We start from the raw sequence: 18,810 nt of genomic DNA, 5'->3' as shown, positions 1-18,810 counted from the left end.
CCACATGTTCATATTTAATCTTCCGTTAGAGTGAAAGACATATACACAATTTTTGAATAACATGAGCACTAATGTCCTAAAAGTATGACGAAGAGTAAATTTTTTTTAAAAGTATCTACATTCCATTAACATGATTCGAAAGTATATTTATCCTTTTTCCCTGTGCGATCAAACAACTCGTTTTATTAAATATTAGAAACAAGAGAGAGAGAATAAAATTGCAACAATATGAATAAGATCGTGCGAAGCTGGTTTCTTTGTTTTCCTCTTTATAACAGAGAGAAATTGACTTGAAAAAAAGAAAAGAAGAGTTGTCTTTTTCTTTTTATTTGTCTTTAATATAACCACCATAGCTAGCAACTCTAGAGTTTCTCCATTACTATAATTACTACAATCTCTTCTAAGTTTCCATTTCTTTTGGTTGAATAACTACCTCACATTACTACTCTAGTGCCCCTTTTTTGTTAATGTTGAGTGTTACCCAGATCTGAATTTGTAAGTTCTTGAATCTTGTGCCCCATTTCTTGCTAAATCAAAAAATCCCCTTTTGATTTTTGGTACTTTTGCTGTTAGATTTTTGTATTTTTGCTGACCCTTTTAGTTTTTTGTTGTTCTTGAGTTGGTGTATTTTACTTCTGTGGGCAAAATTGTTATTGGGTATTCATGGTTATGTTCAAAATTGAGTTGAAAATTACGGACATTTAGCTTTAGTTGCTTTGCTGCCATTTTTTATTTTTTAACTTTGATGGGTTGTATGTGTATTCCCTTTTGACTGTGGTGCTTTTTTTGCTCTGTTATTTTTGGACCCGTTTCGATTACTGGTGTTTAGGTTTGGTTCCTGTGGTTTGTTGGTGTGCTTGATTAAAGTTATCATAGGGGGTTTGGTTGTATTTGGTACATTTGAGGAGAAATGATGCTGCATGTTTCAGCTCTACTAGTCTCTTGCTTAATCCTTTTTGATTCTGGTAGTTAAATTCATGTTTTCTTGTTGGACCATTTCAGTTTTTTGAAGCTTTAGGTTTGGTTTTGTACTTAAAGTTGATGTATTATTTTGAAGATACTTGCAGTTAATTTTTTCTTTGTAGAAGTAAGTTGAGCATTAGAGGCATTTTAGCTGTATATGTTGCATTGGAGGAGAAATGCTAATGTTGGGAAGGATTTTTTTTTTTTGCTGATTCCAGTGGGAATAATGAGGGATTCTTAAACTAATTGGCAGTGGTTTAAGTTAGAATCTGGAGTTTCGGCTGAGAGTTCATAAATTTTTCTGTTATTTATGCAGTAAAAGGAACTATACTTGAGCTGAAGGTGTCCTTTGGGTGCTCACAATGACTAAACCGAGGCAGCAGTTTCAAGCGGAAGATGTATTGTCGACATCGCCAACTGTAGTGCGCTCAAGAGAATGGGAAGGACCAGCTAGGTGGACTGAGTACTTGGGTCCTGATATATCTTCAACAATTGGTCCTAAGGCTTCTAGAAATGGTAGCTCTGATGGTAGTGCCCATAGCTCTAGCGGGTCAACTAATAAAGGCTTGAACATGCAATGGGTAAACCAACTCACTCAAGTAGCTGAAGGGCTGATGGCAAAAATGTATAGGTTTAATCAGATATTAGATTACCCTGATGTCACTGGACATGCATTCTCTGAAGCATTTTGGAAGTCTGGTGTGTTTCCAAATCATCCAAAAATCTGTATTTTACTATCAAAGAAGTTTCCGGAGCACCACAGCAAGTTACAATTAGAAAGAGTAAGAAATTATGGCCCTCTTCTTATAGATTGGGGTTTGCCTTTTCCTGATAGAAAGTATATTCTTTTGTTTGTGTGATATATACTGCCAATGTTCCTGTAGATTGACAAATTTGCTTTGGATGCTATGAATGATGGTGCTGAAGTTCATTTGCAAAGCTTGGAACCATGGATTCAAGTAAGTTAGCTCTGCTATGTTTTTCTCTTCTTTCTTTCCTCTCCATATTCCAGTGCTTCATATGATACTTTTAGATGCAGTATAGCTGCATTTTCTCCAATGATACTGAAACTACAAATAAGTATTAAAGTATTTCTGGCGCATCAAACTTATTTGTTTGGGACTGAGTTGTAATGTATATTTTGAGTTAAAGGCCCATAACTGTCAAGCAATTAACTAGATTCACCACCAGAGAATATGGCACCATAAAAAAAATGACAAGTAATGAAATGATTTGGTTAAAGGCCCATAATTTGGTGCACTCATACAGTTTCTGTGTCTATAGCGGATTGAGTGTCTTTTGGAGAGGATCATATTTTGTAGATCTCTCTTTTTTGGTATACCTCTTGTATATGACCATATGGCCTTGATATTATCAACGAAATCATTTACTTAGATAAATAAATAAATAAAATGAAAGCATGACAACTAAGCTGTTAAGAAAGAGAATGTAGAAGCTTTACCTACGCATTCTGGAAATTGGGATTCACTTATGGAGTATGTTATTATCTGAAACGATAAGTTATAAATGTCAGGCACTTTCTAGCAAATCATTTTTGAGCAGCATTAAGATGTTCTATTTGTTTTTAAGAAGTATTGGTTAGACATGGTAAGGAGCCATTGGTGATCGGCGTTTCTTAGGAGAAAAAAAGTCGATTTCATCAGAATTACTTTTCCAGTGACCAGCGGATGCCCGACTTACCAGCTCCTCTTCATCTTGCATAATTCTTAATAAGTTTATAACTGATTCTTGCACGAAATATAATAGTGTAAAAAGGGAGTGGGAGAAATATATTGGTGTGTCAAGTTACCATTAGTAAGATATCTTGCTCTTCTACTTCTAAAATTGCTTTAAATGATGAAAGGTTTGGGATGCATCTAACTATGAAGCCAAAAGAGAGTGAGAAATCAAGTACAAGAAAAGATAGTGTTAAGGGTCAAATTGTTATCAATTTTGGGATTAGGTGTGCAAACTTTCCGGGATCTCATCTGTTGGGTGTTTTCTTCTATCATATTTTGATATTTGTTTGTTGGAAAAAGTATAATTTCGTTATCAAAAGTTGATATAAATAGTATATGCACTTAATCAAGCTCACTCTTCTTGATCAGATGCTTCTTGACCTGATGGCATTTCGAGAACACGCCTTGCGTCTAATATTGGATCTAAGCAGTACAGTGATTACCTTGTTGGTGAGTGATGATATCAACTTTTTATCTCCAACTAAAGTTTTTGTTAACACAAGAGAGAAACTTTATAGCTTAACTTACTCTTTTCAAATAAAAAAGGACTGTTATAGCCTTTATAATTTTTGTCTTGAGTCTTGACTAATAGGTAAGCTGAGTCTTCTTATAACGAAATTGTATGTGATATATTTACATGTTTCTTTTGCTGCAGCCTCACCAGAACTCTCTCATACTGCATGCATTTATGGACCTTTTTTGTGCTTTTGTTCGTGTAAATATATTTTCAGAAAAGGCAAGTACACAAACAATTCTCTATCTATTATTTTCTACTCTGTATATTGTTGAGATGACACTTCTATGCCGTGTTGTATATAGTGTGTTAATGCCTTCGTAAACTGTTCTCTTTATCATCCATCACAGATACCAAGGAAAATGATGTTGCAAACATACAATTTGCTTCATGCCATGGCAAGAAATGATAGGGACTGCGATTTTTATCACAGGTGAAACTTCTTATGGATCTAGGCTTATTCTCATTTCTTATAAATTTTTTTGAGTGGGGGGCTGAATAGGTCTCTTTAGCTTAATTTTGAATAACTTCAATATTTCTCTTTCTTTGACTCCTTAGAGTAATTTGTGTTACATGGCAAGGACTTAGGCTCTTTAGCTTCATTTTAAATAGCTTCAAAATTTCTCTTTCTTTGACCCCTAAAGTAATTTGTGTTTCATGGCGAGGCATTGGTATCTTTAGCTTCAATTTAAGTAACTTCAAAATTTCTCTTTCTGTGAACCCTTGAAGTAATTTGTGTTACATGAATCTGATATATAGTTTGCATTTTGATATACTGCTTATTCTTTTCAAAGTCACCCTTTTGTCTACATGATGAACAACATGCCGTTGGTTGGACAAGTTTTCATGGTTACAAAGGAGTGGCTCTTTACTTGGTTATCAGTATCATCTATGGGGTTCTTCTAGGTTAGGACATCAAGCATGTGAAGAAAATGAGTTATACTTGATATCTGCAATGGGAAGTTTAGTCTTTATGGTGAGACTATTTCCAACGATGACTTTCCATTTGCTTTGAGCAATTGAGGGTGGATACAGTAAGCCAAATTTTGTAGATCCTCTTCTGTTATTTTAAATTTTTTATGAAGTAAGATGTCCATTAAAATTTGGATCCTCTTCTTTTTTAACATATATATTTGATCCATTTAGTAAAGCCTAGTTTTTCTGCTTAATAGCTGCGACGGAAAGGAATGCCCTTCTTTGCCAGACAACAGTAGTTTTAATTAATTGATCATAATGTCAAAAGTATGAAATGTTAGTTGAGCTGGTGGAAAGAATAATTAGCTACATCCAGCTTTATGATATATGGTAATCTCTTGGTGGATTGTAGTTTCTCTGGTTGTTGTCAGAGGGCTCCGGGAAATTATGCTGCCCTTGAGAAAGCATGATCAGATCTAGAAGTTTATCATGATCGCAGGTTTGTGTGGTGCCCACAACGGACGGCAGGCTGATGAGGGTGGATTAAGGAGAAGGATTGGCAAGCTTTTGAAGAAGGATGTGTGTATGCCACCTTAGGCGAATCTCATATTGGTAGGGGAGGGGAAAGTGAAGTCTTATATAAGACATATCACAGGTTCACATGGTACATGGGTTTTGGACTTGATGTGGCATAATTCATGAAACAAATCCGTGAGATTTGTTGGGCCAAAGTGGACGACATGTGCTATGGGATTAAGCTGCAACAACTATGGTATCGGAGACAACCCTCGCAGTACGATGGTGTGGTAACCCTCAACCAGGATGCTGAATCCTTAATGGGGTTCCATGTGCTGACCATGAAAAAGGGAGGGCTTAAGAGACCGGGTTAAAGAGAATGACATGTAGAGTTGTAACTTTTGAAAAAGTGATGCATATAACACCTTAGCCAAACCCAACATTGGTAGAGAGAGGAGAGTAAAGCTATATGAGACAGAGCATAAGCTCAAATGGTACGCGTGTTCTTTGACTTGATGTGATAATTCCAGGGGATCAATTTGTGAGGTTTGTTGGGACAGAGTGGACAATACATATCATATGAACCTAAATGCACTGAAGGGTGCTGTCTCTACAACAATCTTTTATTAGCTCCTAGCTTATTTCTCCGGCAACTGGTTGACATATCTGCCACTCTTTTGGGAAAGAACCAGTTGATATTAAAGATGGAACAGTGTCGTGCAATCTAAGAATAAAAGGTGCCCAGGGTTGAGGAAGTTGAGGCGCTTTTTCAGTGGCTGTGGAAGTACAATCAAGACCACGATGCTTGTGTGCTGTAAGTCTTCATCATATCTTTATTTGGTTCATGGAAACATATCAGATTTATGGGTTGAGTTCTGGACATTTCATGGGATTGGGAGGTAGTCGGAATATTGGATTCTGGTAGTATGCAAGGATTGGGCATACACCTCTGAGGGAGGAACTTTCAGTCTTTTCAGTATGTATAAATTATACAGTCGGTGCCGAAATAACGACTGGAGTGTCAACTTCAGAAGGAAGCTGGTTGATTGGGAAAATAGATAGTCTAATCCTACTAATTAGCAAGTTCGGCAAGAACACATTTACCATTTTTTAAAAAAAGAATGGGTAGGAGATGGGTCAGACATAGGGGTGGCATAGTGGAAGCATGAAGGAATGTATATTGTGAAATATGGCTACAGAACGCTCTCCGAGATGACAGTAAAGTCACAATATTACTCGTGACAAATGCTATGAAAACTGAAGTCCCATCTAGAGTTGCCTATGTTGAGTGGACTGCCCTTCATGAAGCATGCCTAACTATAACTTGATGGAAGGAGTTCCCCAATTGGAAATGGTTAGCCGTTTGTTTTTGCATTGTGCTTTGACAACAGAGATGTAGTGCATATTTTAAATCTTTTGGGGCTCAAAAAGATGATGCCTACAATTCCGAGAGAAACATTTGGGGTTGGAAGTGCAGGAAAGCACAAAGGAACATCTTAAAAATTTGAAATGCTATTTCACATCGACTAATCCCCCTCCCCCCCCAGCCCACAAAATAGAGAGGGAAAAAGATCTGATTGCCATACCTTTATGTGTTTTATGGGTCAAATGGACAAAACCAACAAGAGATGCTTTAAAGGAAGTGAAAAGCCTCTACATGGATTGACACATGCTTGTCAACATTTTATTTATGGTGTAACTTAAATGTTGTACATGACATAGATAACCTGATAAATTTTGTTAGTTCACAATAGTCAATTATGATGAGACATTCTGTATTTTTGTGTATGCTGATCACTCTACTCTGAATGAAAGTGATTCCATATAAAAAAGAAATATAAGCAGTTCCGCTGATTTCTTTCTTGTTTTGCTTTTCCAGGTTAATCCAGTTTGTTGATTCCTACGATCCACCCTTGAAGGGTCTGCATGAAGACCTGAATTTTGTCAGCCCTCGTATTGGAGAGGTCTTTGCTCCTGAATACCGCATTCTTGTAGAGAAGTTAAATTATTCATTTACAATGTCAAAAGGAGTTCTCGTGTCTAACTTGCGGTACTAATGCTTATTTTTGGAACAAAAAGAAAAAAAAACCCTTTGTTTTATTGATAAATATCTTGTGCTAAATTACGGAGATATATATGTGTGTGTTGTGTACTTTTTACCTATTTCGGTTAGATGTAGGTATTTAGGAAAGAAAAAAAACAGGGTTTTTATTTTTAACAGTTTGAAATCCTTTATAACGGCTTCTTGTAATAAACTACCTTGGGGTGAAATCCAGTCAAAAATAAGTTGAAAAAGAATAAGTGGAGCACAAAATCTTCCAATTTACCAGATCTCAGCCAATGAACTCTTACTAATTAACAGAAGACAAAATCCAAGCTTATAATTATCTTTTTAGCTCATTGCTTTGAAACTTCTATCCACATCAATCATCTAATTGCTAAAGATTATTCCTCACCCTTACACATACTACATCGCTTTATCCCTAAAGAAATAATTTTAGTGCTGTACTGAACTAAGGGGAAATGGTGCTGCACTTCATTGTTCCAATGAAGTTTTGTTGTTATAAATGATGTCTGCATTGAATTTTGGTTACATTCTATGAATTCATTCTAGTCTCCATATTGAACTTCATTTTCCTCCAGCATGAATAGTCTGCACTCACTTTATCTGAGATCTTGCTCTGAATGTCTTTTTGTTCTTTTCAGGTATTAGAGGCTGTTGGTCCCATTATATTCTTATCAACTGATACACGAAAGCTCAGAAATGAGGGTTTCTTAAGTCCTTTCCATCCCCGATACCCTGATATACTGACAAATTCAGCTCATCCAATGGTGGGTATCTTCTACTGCTTTTTATTCAGACACTGCAACTTGTTGTCTCATGAACATATATGGCAATCAGAACATTTTTTTCTTTATAGAAATATGTGCAGATTCCATAGTTACACTCACATTTTTGTGATCCTTTTCTTATTTGCAGAGAGCCCAAGACCTAGCCAATGTTACATCGTATAGGGAATGGGTGTTATTTGGTTATCTTGTCTGTCCTGATGAGCTTCTCAGGGTCACCAGCATTGATATTGCTTCGGTAACTCCCTAAAACAATTATTTTATGTTTTGTGTGTACCTGTAGAAACTCAGACTGCTGGTGGTATCAAAGAACATGATGATGAAAGATTGCATTTTTTAGCTAAGATATGGTGAAGATGTTGCATCTCTTGAAGGATTTAACAATGTTTTTTTGACTGGTGTGATGTGTTTTAAATAAATGATGAAGAACTTAAATGGTGCATTAATCTGCTGCATTGTCTCAATATTCATTTTGGCTTTTGGGTAAATGCTGTCCCGTTTATACTGGGTAATGCTTAGGAGCTGGTAAGTATAATTTTGCAGTGTTATGTCTTATATCTCTCATATCTTACTCATGCATATGAGCAACTAGCTTTCTGCTTCTGATCAGTGTGGTCTTTTCTTTGACATGTTGAAGGCAGTTGCATGTTATCCATAGTTAAACCTTAGTAGTACCTTAACCTATATTTTTTTTAATTCCTTGCAGATTGTACTCAAGGAAAATCTAGTCCTTCCTCTGTTCAGGGACGAGGTGGGGTATTTGCTCAGTTTCTTGTTATCTATGTCAGTATTGTACACATGCTTTCATCTGGACTGGTTTAGCATAATTGCATTGTTAATGCGCAGTACATATTGCTGCATGAGGATTATCAGTTATACGTCTTACCACGGATACTGGAGTCGAAGAAGATGGCAAAATCTGGACGGACGAAACAAAAAGAAGCGGATCTAGAGTATAGTGTAGCCAAACAGGTTGAGAAAATGATAAGGTACTGACTTATGATTGGACACTAAAACAATAGGTTTCTGTTATGCTTTTTATTGTCAAGTACAATTGTATAATCTTGCTTAAATAGTGAGTATGCCTGAACTTTGTGAGCTAGCGACATAACTTTGATTGTCTGGATTAAGCAAAACAGTTGAATATGTATGTGAAAAGCAATTGATGTTATAGGAAAGATAAGGAAGGATAGTCTAGCGGGGATGCCCTCTGCATCCGACCATGAGGTTGCTGTTTCGAGTTTCCAAGGGATCAAAGTAGAAATATCCAACGTTTTCAGATTAAAAAAAGTCCATTGTTGGGGGCTCTTGGTAGTTGGTAATGGAGTTTTGCGGTGGGTGGAGGTGAGGCTTGCATACAAGTGATCTTATAGGAAAAGAAATTTTTTAACTTTCTATGCAGTAAAAGGAGTCATGATTGAGAGAGATCAGATCTGTGACATAATGTGAAATTGAAGAAAAGGCTTGTCAAAACTAGAAAAAAAGTTAGTGACTAACGCTGCTTCTGTATATCAGCAGTGATTTAAATCTCCCCATGGTACTGAAAACAGAAATGCATTTGGAGTTTGAAAGTTTCTCAGGTAGTCAATCTTTTAGTTGGCTTGTCGATTGTGATATACGGATAAAAGTTCCCTATAGGAAGGGACAGTTTGAGTGATTTGCTATGATACTTTCAACATATACTTTCATTGGCGGAGTCCAAGCTATTCAAAGCATTCTAATTTCTACTAGCATGATTATAGGGATTATGAAGTAGACATTGCTGAATCTCCGATACTGCATTTTTTAAACTTTGAAATGGAAACTAAGCCCAGTTATACACTTACAGAAGGCAATCAAAGTTCAGATTTTCTGGCAAGACCTTTTAGTTTCTCTTCCTGCAGAAACCACTCTGATATAAATAGTACATACAATCAACTTCTTGCAGTCCTCTGGTATATATTACTTTGGTAATTGTAGGTGTTGGGGCCTAAAATCACACCAGGAAACAAGTTAGAATGCACACTAAGAATCATGTTTAGTGAAGACACCAAATGACAATCACCATCATCTTTTTTATTTGCTTGGTTCCTGGATGACAGTTAATCTTTGCACCGTCTGGTGTCCTGTTTTACTTTTCTTTATGCTTGTCTTAGATCAATGCACCTTGGTTTCATTGATAACTATCTAGTCATTTAACTCTTTTGGCTTCGCTTACCTTCTTAATTTGTGGATTAATCTAAAGCTTGGTCAATTACTGCCTTGAGAAAATCGCAGATTGCTACGATGTTTTCTCCATGTTATTCGAGGGAGAGCCAGTGAATTTACTCAGTAACTTTTTAATGATTGCAGTGAAGTGCATGACCAAGCATTATATTACTGTGATGCCATACATCGTGAAAGAAGGATATTCTTAAAACAGGAGATTGGAAGAATGGTACTTTTTTTCTCTGACCAGCCCAGCTTGTTGGCACCTAATATTCAGGTATGTTGTGCCATAAATTACACTTCTCCTTGTGTTTCCAAATTCAGTTTGCTGGCATGGGCCTTCCCTTTGCCTGTCCACCCACCACCACCTCAACCCTGTTCTTTATCAGCCTTAGTTTTCTTTATTTAAGGCCAAATTTGAGATCATCTGCCACCAACCTTGCTCTATTTTCTACACAATTTACTAATATGGAATCTTATTTCCTACCTGACTCATTTTGTTAGTTCATTGATTGATTACGTCATGCATATATGTTATGCTTGTATCTTTGTCTTATATTGCATGCATGTCTGGTATTTATGCTTCTATCTTTGGCTTATGCTGCATGCATGTCTGTAAATGAGAATCTTGTATATTGCATGCATGTCTGTAAATGAGAATCTTGTATATGGCCAAATCACGTTTCTCTATCCTTAGATGTTGTGCTTGAATAACAATTGTATTAGTTGCATGGTTATAGATGTGCTTCTATAGCCAAATATGATTCTCTCTAAAATCATTTCTAATGTTTCCACAGATGGTTTATTCGGCCTTAGCCTTTGCTCAAAGTGAGGTTCTATGGTATTTCCAACATGTAGGAATAGCTTCATCGAAGTCAAGAGCTGCCAGAACGGTTCTGGTAGAAATAGTAAGAGATCTTAATCATATCAGCTTTTTGTGCATAAAACTGATATGCTGTTATGCAGTGTTTTCTTTGACTGTTTGCTCTTAGTGTGTTTGATCTTTCTTTAATGTCGATGCAGGATCCAAGTGATCCAACCATTGGCTTCTTGTTGGATGGAATGGATCGTCTTTGTTGCCTAGTGCGCAAGTATATTGCTGGTTAGTTTTTTTTTTTCTTTTAAAGTTGTATGAGCATAGATAAATTGTTTTGATTGGCTAACTGAAAATAAAATAGCAGAATTCTCCCTGCTATAGTTTTTGAAAAGTAAGAAATGAGACGATGAACTTCATGTAACTTGTCAGCTGATGGAAGTTGACTAAATTGTGAAGGTTTTCTATAGAACTCTGAACTATGGAACTGAGTGAATTGATGTGCATCAGATATGTCTCCTCAGTTTTATATAGACCAGAATCCGTTAATGGAATTAGCGTGTATGGTTGAGCCATTCTCAATGCAAGCTCATTTTAATACGTGCATGTCATACTTACTCTGTAGGTGATGTATATACTCAGATCACCACATAATTTTCGTTGCTAGAATTTCAAGGTTTAATAATTGCCTTTGCTGCACTAAGCTATCTTTTCTTTCTGTAACATTACCACTTAGATGTTAAATCTAATAGAATCCTCTATAGTTTATTAATTGTTGTCTTTTCTAGTAATAAAGTTTTCAGTAGTACTTTATTCATTAGATAGTCTGACAATGCTTTCTCTTATCTTTTATTCACTGATTTTGGTATAACAGTGTCTATTGATCTCTTTCTGGTAGCTAAGCTGCAAAACCTCTTATTACTTCTTCAGCTATTAGAGGATACGCCTTATCATATCTATCATCCTGTGCTGGTAGAATCCGATTTTTGTTGGGTACCCCTGGCATGGTTGCTCTCGACTTGGATGCTACTCTGAAAGGACTTTTCCAGAAGATAGTTCAACATCTTGAGAATATACCCAAGCCACAGGGTGAAAATATTTCTGCCATCACATGTGATTTATCAGTAAGCAGCTCATCAGATTTGAATTTTTCCATGGTCTTCTGTATGATCGTTCAATGACAGCTAGTTTATAGTTCAATACTTTCAATTTTGAAGAACCACGGGTCACAACTTCAACGGTTTTGACTTCAGATGAGACATATTCTGCATTATCCCTTTGTTTGAAAAAGAAATTTCCTTTTTTTTACTCGGTTCTTAGTGAGTTAAAGCTAATGTATACAGTGCGACCATTCCTATAAATAAAGCACATACAACCAAATGCATGTTTTATTTTTCATTTATATAGGCCATCATTGCATTTACTCTGTTTCTGTCTCTTCTTCTGACAGCAAAACACATTTTTGTCTATCAGGAGTTGCGCAAAGATTGGTTATCGATATTGATGGTTGTTACTTCTGCTCGTTCTTCTATAAACATCCGACATTTGGAAAAGGCTACAGTGTCTACTGGAAAGGAAGGGCTATTATCGGAAGGAAATTCTGCATACAACTGGTCCAGGTTCTTGCTCTTTACCTTGGAAATTGTGACTCAAATTAAGTTAATTGCGTGATACTTCTCAACTATGAAGTCATTTTTTTGCTGATGTTGTGATCATAAAGTTATATCTTCCAAATGTAGATGTGGTGCAGATAGGGATTTTGGCCTTGATCTTGATTACTAGTGTCTAGGAGAATGACAGTATAACATACATATTATTAGGCTGCTCATTTTTTAAGTTCTTGAATTGCTGGAAAGCTAATTTCAGTTGTCATCTTGTCCTTTTAGTTTGATGGTGAATGCAGCATACTGTAGTAGTATATCATATCTAAATCCCAAAAGTACTTGGCAATAAGGAACTAATTTTCTTTTATTTTCAGAATGAATGGGTTCTTTTCTGCATTTTTCATCTCAACTTGTTACAAAAACTTGGCAATAAGGAACTCATTTTCTTTTTCCTTCAGAATCACAACTCTTTTTCTGCATTTTCATCTTGACTTGTTACAAAACTTGATTATTTTTTTTTTTTTGGTAAAATTGTCTGGACTCTGGATACAGACAGCATGTTTTTTTGTATGACTTATGTGCATTATTGTGCAATACCTGTGTGAAATGACTTTTTTCTGTGTCAGGGCAGGTGTGTTGATGAGCTTGAATACCTGTTATCTAAACATGGGAGTCTAAAGAAGCTTTACTTCTATCACCAACACCTTACAACAGTAAGTTTTGCAAAAGTGATTGAAGAGTTTATGTGGTTCACTGAATTTTTATTCCATAAATGTTGGAGTCTTGGTGACTATTTCTTGTTCATCCTTCTGCATTCTTTGACTTTGCTCTCCCTCATTTCTTCAAGCGCTTCTGAGTATTTGCCTTAAAACATAGAATATTTCTGAGTTTCGATCAAAAGAAAGTTACTTCCTGCGTGAGTTCTTGCCATTGGGAATTTGTGTTTTATTTTGATTTTCAACTGTATTACAGGTTTTCCGTAATACTATGTTTGGTCCAGAAGGTCGTCCACAACATTGCTGTGCATGGCTTGGTGTAGCCAGTAGTTTTCCTGAATGCGCTTCTTCAATAGTCCCCGAAGAGGTATTATGGTAATTTGAACTTTTAAGGTGCTTGTAAATGTATACTCAATTCACTGGGGAATGATTGGTTTCATCTGAAGAATTACCTTCACATGCATTTTGATGCTTCTAATCTTTTTGTGGGTTAACTATGACCTAATTCACCATAGTTATGTTTTGACTTTCTTGTTTTGCTGTTTTAAACTGCGGTCATCTTCTTAGTACATGATTCCAATGCTATCAAACTGTTGGAGGTGAGTGGAAGGATTTAGATTCAGGTTAACCCACTGTAACCTAACGCTCCTGCTCAACCTCTTCAACCCAATACAAAAACAACTACATCTTCGTCCCTATTCAAGGCCTTAATTCTCGAACCTTCCATTGACACTTAGCTTATAGATGGGCGCTCTTAGCATGTGTTCAGAAGTCAATTTGATGAAGATGGGGAGAGGAGAGGAAAAGCTAGGAGAAGTTCAATGAAGTATTTAGAGTGCTCAATCAAAAGAAGATTTTGAGTGAACATGTCAATCCTTGAAGAGATCACTAATGCTTATGAATGTCTGAGTTATTCACTGCCCATGACTTATCTAGATACTCCCACTTCTTATTTCGAGCATCATCAATGTGTTCATTTTCATGTATGGATGGTAAGGGATTGTGACATTCAGGTTTCTAAACTGGCCAATGGTCCAAGAGACTTTCAGGTGGTAGCTTCTCTTAGTGGCCCTCTTCTAACATTAACAGTTGTGGCTGTTCTCTCCCAAGTATCATTCATGATGGGTTTCTTCTTTGCTAGGAATGTGCTACCATAGCATAATTTTTTGTATCTTGCTTATATGTGGGAGTGATCTTTTGCAGTTTCAGTTGCCTTTTCTTCTGCCATACCTTTTTCTGAAATTAGTGGCTCATAGGGAACACCAGAAGATAATTCTGTCCCGTCATTTTGCATGATATAGTAATATACAATTCTTTACTTGTTAAATGTCTACTGAAACGTTGAGTTGAAGAGAGCTACTTTTCTGATTGCAGGTAACTAAAATTGGTCGTGATGCGGTTCTTTATGTTGAATCCCTGATTGAATCTATCATGGGAGGTCTGGAAGGGTTGATAAATATTCTCGACTCGGAAGGGGGATTTGGCTCTTTAGAGTTGCAGGTTAGTATCCTTTATCATGTTCTCAACACATAGAAACACTGCTGATTTTATCTTTTCCAGACTAATGCAAGTGAAATATCAGCTTTTTCCAGAGCAGGCGGCACATCTCATGAATTTGACTTCCAGAATTTCTGCTCCTTCTGCAAAGTCCCCAAGAGCCATGTCGGGCTATCATTTACCAGGCTACGAGAGCTACCCTGAAAATGATAATTCCATAAAAATGTGAGCCATATTAATGTTACATTATTACCCAACGATCTATCTTACAATTTTGCTCACTTGACTTCCTTGTACTTTGTAATGACAGGTTAGAAGCTGCAATGCAGAGGTTGACCAACCTTTGCTCAGTTTTAAATGACATGGAGCCTATATGTGTTCTAAACCACGTCTTCGTTCTGAGGGAGGTAAGAAGCCCCTCGTCATTCCACCTTGAAATGATTGTCTGAGGCATCTGGATCATTGTTCTCTCTTTACTCCCTCCGTTTCATTGGTCATGGTGTCTAAGAAAAAAAGGAAGACTTTTGGAACTTGTGGTTTTTGACATGCCACTACACTTTCTGTTGGTTATAAAAGCGTGTCATTAATGATAGAAGGGAGGTGTTCAAAGTCAAATTATTCTCAAATATAGGAAGGTGACGTCTTTCTGGAACAAACTGCAAAGGGAATAGGGCCACATGAATCAACATGTTTTATTTTGTCTTTGCTGATTGCCCTGATTTTGTGGGAGATGGTGCGAGTAGACTTGATCCTGTTAATTGCACTCTGTATTACAATTTGGAGTTCTTTTCTTTTGATTCTTTTCCTGTTTACTAATGTGAGTCAAATCAAATTATTTATTGTGTTAGAGGCTGAGGGCTCATTTTGTCTTCTTAATATAATGTTGCTTGATCTAGAAGGATTAATTGGCCTTCTCTTCTGGCTCAGCCTTATTACTTAACCCTATGACTTGACAAACTTAAATAAAATGCAAAGCTACAATTTTAAGTTTTTATGTTCTGTATGTTTCTTGAAACAGGTCAGGTAAGTTTATATATCCATGAGGAAATCACCGTGATTAATTAATCTGAGACTAAGTATACTTGGTTCAGGTTATCTTCATTAATCCTCTTTAATACGTCTATATTGCAGTACATGAGAGAATGTATCCTTGGGAACTTCAGAAGGAGACTGCTTGCTGTTCTGAAAACTGATAATGATCTTCAGCGTCCTACTGTCTTGGAAGCACTGATACGCAGACATACAGCTATTGTCCATCTAGCAGAACAACACATCAGCATGGACCTGACTCAAGGTATCCGGGAGATATTACTAACAGAGACCTTCTGTGGTCCAGTTTCATCTTTGCACTTGTTTGAGAAAGCTACAGAGCAGCATACAGGATCAGCCACTGAAACAGTATGTAACTGGTACATTGAAAATGTGGTCAAGGATGTATCAGGTGCAGGTATCCTCTTTGCGCCCCGGCACAGATGCTTCAAGAGCACGAGGCCGGTTGGTGGATATTTTGCTGAGTCAGTGACAGATCTCAGGGAACTGAAAGCATTTGTCCGTGTTTTTGGTGGTTATGGAGTTGACAGGTTAGACAGAATGATGAAAGAGCACACAGCTGCACTCTTGAACTGTATTGACACATCATTACGGGCAAACCGAGATAATCTGGAGGCTGTTGCTGGAAGCATGCATTCTGGTGACCGAATAGATAGAGACACAAATATCAAGCAAATTGTTGATTTGGACACTATGGTTGGGTTCTGTATTCAGGCTGGACAGGCTGTTGCTTTTGACCGCCTTCTTGCAGAGGCTGGTACAGCTGTTCTTGAAGAAGGTGCTCCTTTGATACATTCATTACTGACAGCGGCTGCTAAGCATTTACCTGATGAAATACCTGAGAAAAAGGAGATTAGAAGGTTGAAAAGAGTAGCAAACAATTTTAATATAGCTAGTGACCATGACGCTGAGTGGGTCAGATCCATACTAGAAGAGGTTGGAGGTGCAAATGATGCTTCCTGGAGCTTGTTGCCTTATTTGTTTGCCACTCTAATGACATCAAATATATGGAATAGTAGTGGCTTTAATGTGGATACTGGGGGTTTCAGCAACAACATCTATTGCTTGGCAAGGTTTGTTTCTTGCTTAAAATATTGTTTGCGTCAAGTTATGAGGAAGTCTTTGCTCTCTATATTTCGAACAGATTTTCTGTAGCAATGCTGGTTTCTTTCTTTTCTCAATTGTGCTGTGCATCCTTAACCCCCTGTTTCAGTCTTATGAACTGTATTGACACATTATAACTGCAAGTGCCAATTGATCAATTGTGCTGTGCATCCTTAACCCCCTGGTTTCAGTCTTAAGAACTGTATTGACACATTATTACTGTAAGAGCACACAACTGCACTCTGAACTGTATTGACACATTATTACTGTAAGTAGGTGGAGAACAATTATATGGAACTAAACCTTTTACTGTTTCAAAAAGTAATTTGAATTGGGTTCTCTTGGAGTCTAGGAAGCAAAACGAAGCAAACTGTCTCATGTGTAATCTGTGTGGTAAACTCTATTTTTATGCCTATATCAAAGTTACAGTTGTGTCTTGAAAATCCATTCATGGATGGCAAACTAGATCATCATATAACAAGTACTGGGCAATACAAGAGCATGTTTAAAAACCAGAGCATGTTTAAAAACCATTTTTCCTTCTTTTTCTGATGAAGTATGCTTAAAAATATTTCACATGTTTATTGTCTTTCTAAGTGATCATTATTGTCTTTCTGTAACATGGTTGGTTTTCTTTTGGTAGGTGCATTTCTGCAGTAATTGCAGGAAGTGAATTTGTTAGACTTGAAAGAGAGCATCACATGAAACAATCTTTTTCAAATGGTCATGTCAGTGAAACATTGGATCCTGAAACACACAACCAAATAACAGTTGAGACAAACATAAAATCCACAATGCAGCTCTTTGTGAAGTTCTCCTCTGGAATTATTCTAGACTCTTGGAGCGAGAATACCAGGTATTTTCGTTTTTCTAAAGTATCTAATGTTGCTCAAAAATTCTGAAAATTGGAGATACTTCCTCTGTTTCAGTTATATGATTATGCTGTATTGGACACAGGTTTAAGATTTTCATTTTGACTAGCTTATTACATTAGTGGTAGTAGAGGAAAATAGTAAACAATGGTTGAAATCTTAGTTTGATAAATAATACACCATATCAAAGTTTAAATTTTGAGTAATGTGAAGTCGGATAAAATGGAATGGTGCCAAACTTTTGGAACATCCCAAAATGGTTAGTCTCATTTAAATTGAAATATAGGGAGTGAATTATGTTTCATGTGGTGGTCATAACGAGTTTACTTGCCTCGTATGTTTCCTGCTGTTGCAACTAAACTATAACGGCACTCCTTCGGTTTCATCTTTTTTATATACTCCAGTATTAGAAACACTGCTGATAAATCATATTGATGTCCTGAACAAAAATCGAAAATGACTCAATGGCTAATTTAGTCGTCCCACACCTCCATTGGTAATTTATTGACCATTGGTTAAAACTAGATTTTCTGTTTTAGCTAAATTTGACAAGCTGACAAAAGAGACAACCTATATTGATTGCCAATTGATCATGTAACCTCAGACACTAAGATGGGTAGATCTCTTATCTGTTTTATATGTTCAATAATCTGAAAAAATATACCTCTTCTGTGCAGATCTCATCTTGTGTCAAAGCTCATTTTCCTGGACCAGTTTTGTGAGATCTCCCCTTACCTACCAAGAAGCACGCTGGATGCTTATGTTCCTTACTCCATTATCCGCTCAATCTACAGCCAATACTATGGAAGTTCATCTCCTGCGCCACTGGCACTACTTGGTGATTCACCCCGTCATTCACCGGCTGTATCTCTGGCACATTCATCCCCTGCAATGAGGCAGCATCGCAATGATTCCACTCCTCAGTCAAATTCTAATGATTCAGGTTATTTCAAGCCATCCTCAAGCCATGCCCAGGATCAACTATATGATACAGAAAGTGGAAGCATTGAAAATAGGCCTCGAAATGTTAGGCGTTCTGGACCATTGGAATACAGTGCAACTCGAAAATTAAAACACGTGGACAGCTCAACATCAGCAAGCACAGGTCCCAGTCCATTACCAAGGTTTGCAGTGTCTAGATCCGGTCCTATATCTTACAAGTGACAAAATAGTGAACTTTTGAAATATGTAAATTTCTTTCTTCTGTTCTATTGCTAGTCAGTAGTGGACTGTCTACGGTGTTCATACAAATTTTGGTGTATCTATACATAAAATTCCTCTATTTATTCCTCAACATTTGGCTCTAACAGGAGATAAATCATCAGTTGTGAGAAGCTAATTCTGAAATATGTCAATTGACATTTGTTGTATAATGAACTTGGAGAGACATCACTACAAAATTTAATCCCAGTCCTCCTATGCAGTATCCTCGAGTTCTATGTTTCACCATGTCTTTGCCTTGGTACAAT

General features: G+C 36.8%; 1 protein-coding gene across 1 annotated transcript; it reads left to right on the top strand.

Moving 5' to 3' along the window:
• The first annotated feature begins 221 nt into the window (after positions 1–221).
• Positions 222–18,696, top strand: LOC107011219 (protein NAP1). Its single transcript, XM_015210631.2, has 24 exons — positions 222–495; positions 1,280–1,745; positions 1,848–1,922; positions 3,072–3,152; positions 3,358–3,438; positions 3,567–3,649; positions 6,527–6,611; positions 7,354–7,479; positions 7,628–7,735; positions 8,204–8,248; positions 8,344–8,486; positions 9,829–9,961; positions 10,482–10,592; positions 10,708–10,786; positions 11,429–11,622; positions 11,972–12,117; positions 12,734–12,815; positions 13,075–13,185; positions 14,193–14,318; positions 14,401–14,540; positions 14,626–14,722; positions 15,447–16,438; positions 17,113–17,325; positions 18,019–18,696. Exons 2-24 carry the CDS (start codon positions 1,326–1,328, stop codon positions 18,503–18,505), a joined length of 4,158 nt encoding a protein of 1,385 aa, XP_015066117.1. The 5' UTR covers positions 222–495; positions 1,280–1,325; the 3' UTR covers positions 18,506–18,696.
• The last annotated feature ends 114 nt before the right edge of the window (positions 18,697–18,810 follow it).

The sequence above is a fragment of the Solanum pennellii genome, chromosome 2 (assembly GCF_001406875.1).
Source record: "Solanum pennellii chromosome 2, SPENNV200".
In the NCBI taxonomy this organism is placed as follows: domain Eukaryota; kingdom Viridiplantae; phylum Streptophyta; class Magnoliopsida; order Solanales; family Solanaceae; genus Solanum; species Solanum pennellii.
The sequence above is the reverse complement of the archived record's forward strand: the minus strand, read 5'-3'. Positions and strand labels throughout refer to the sequence as shown.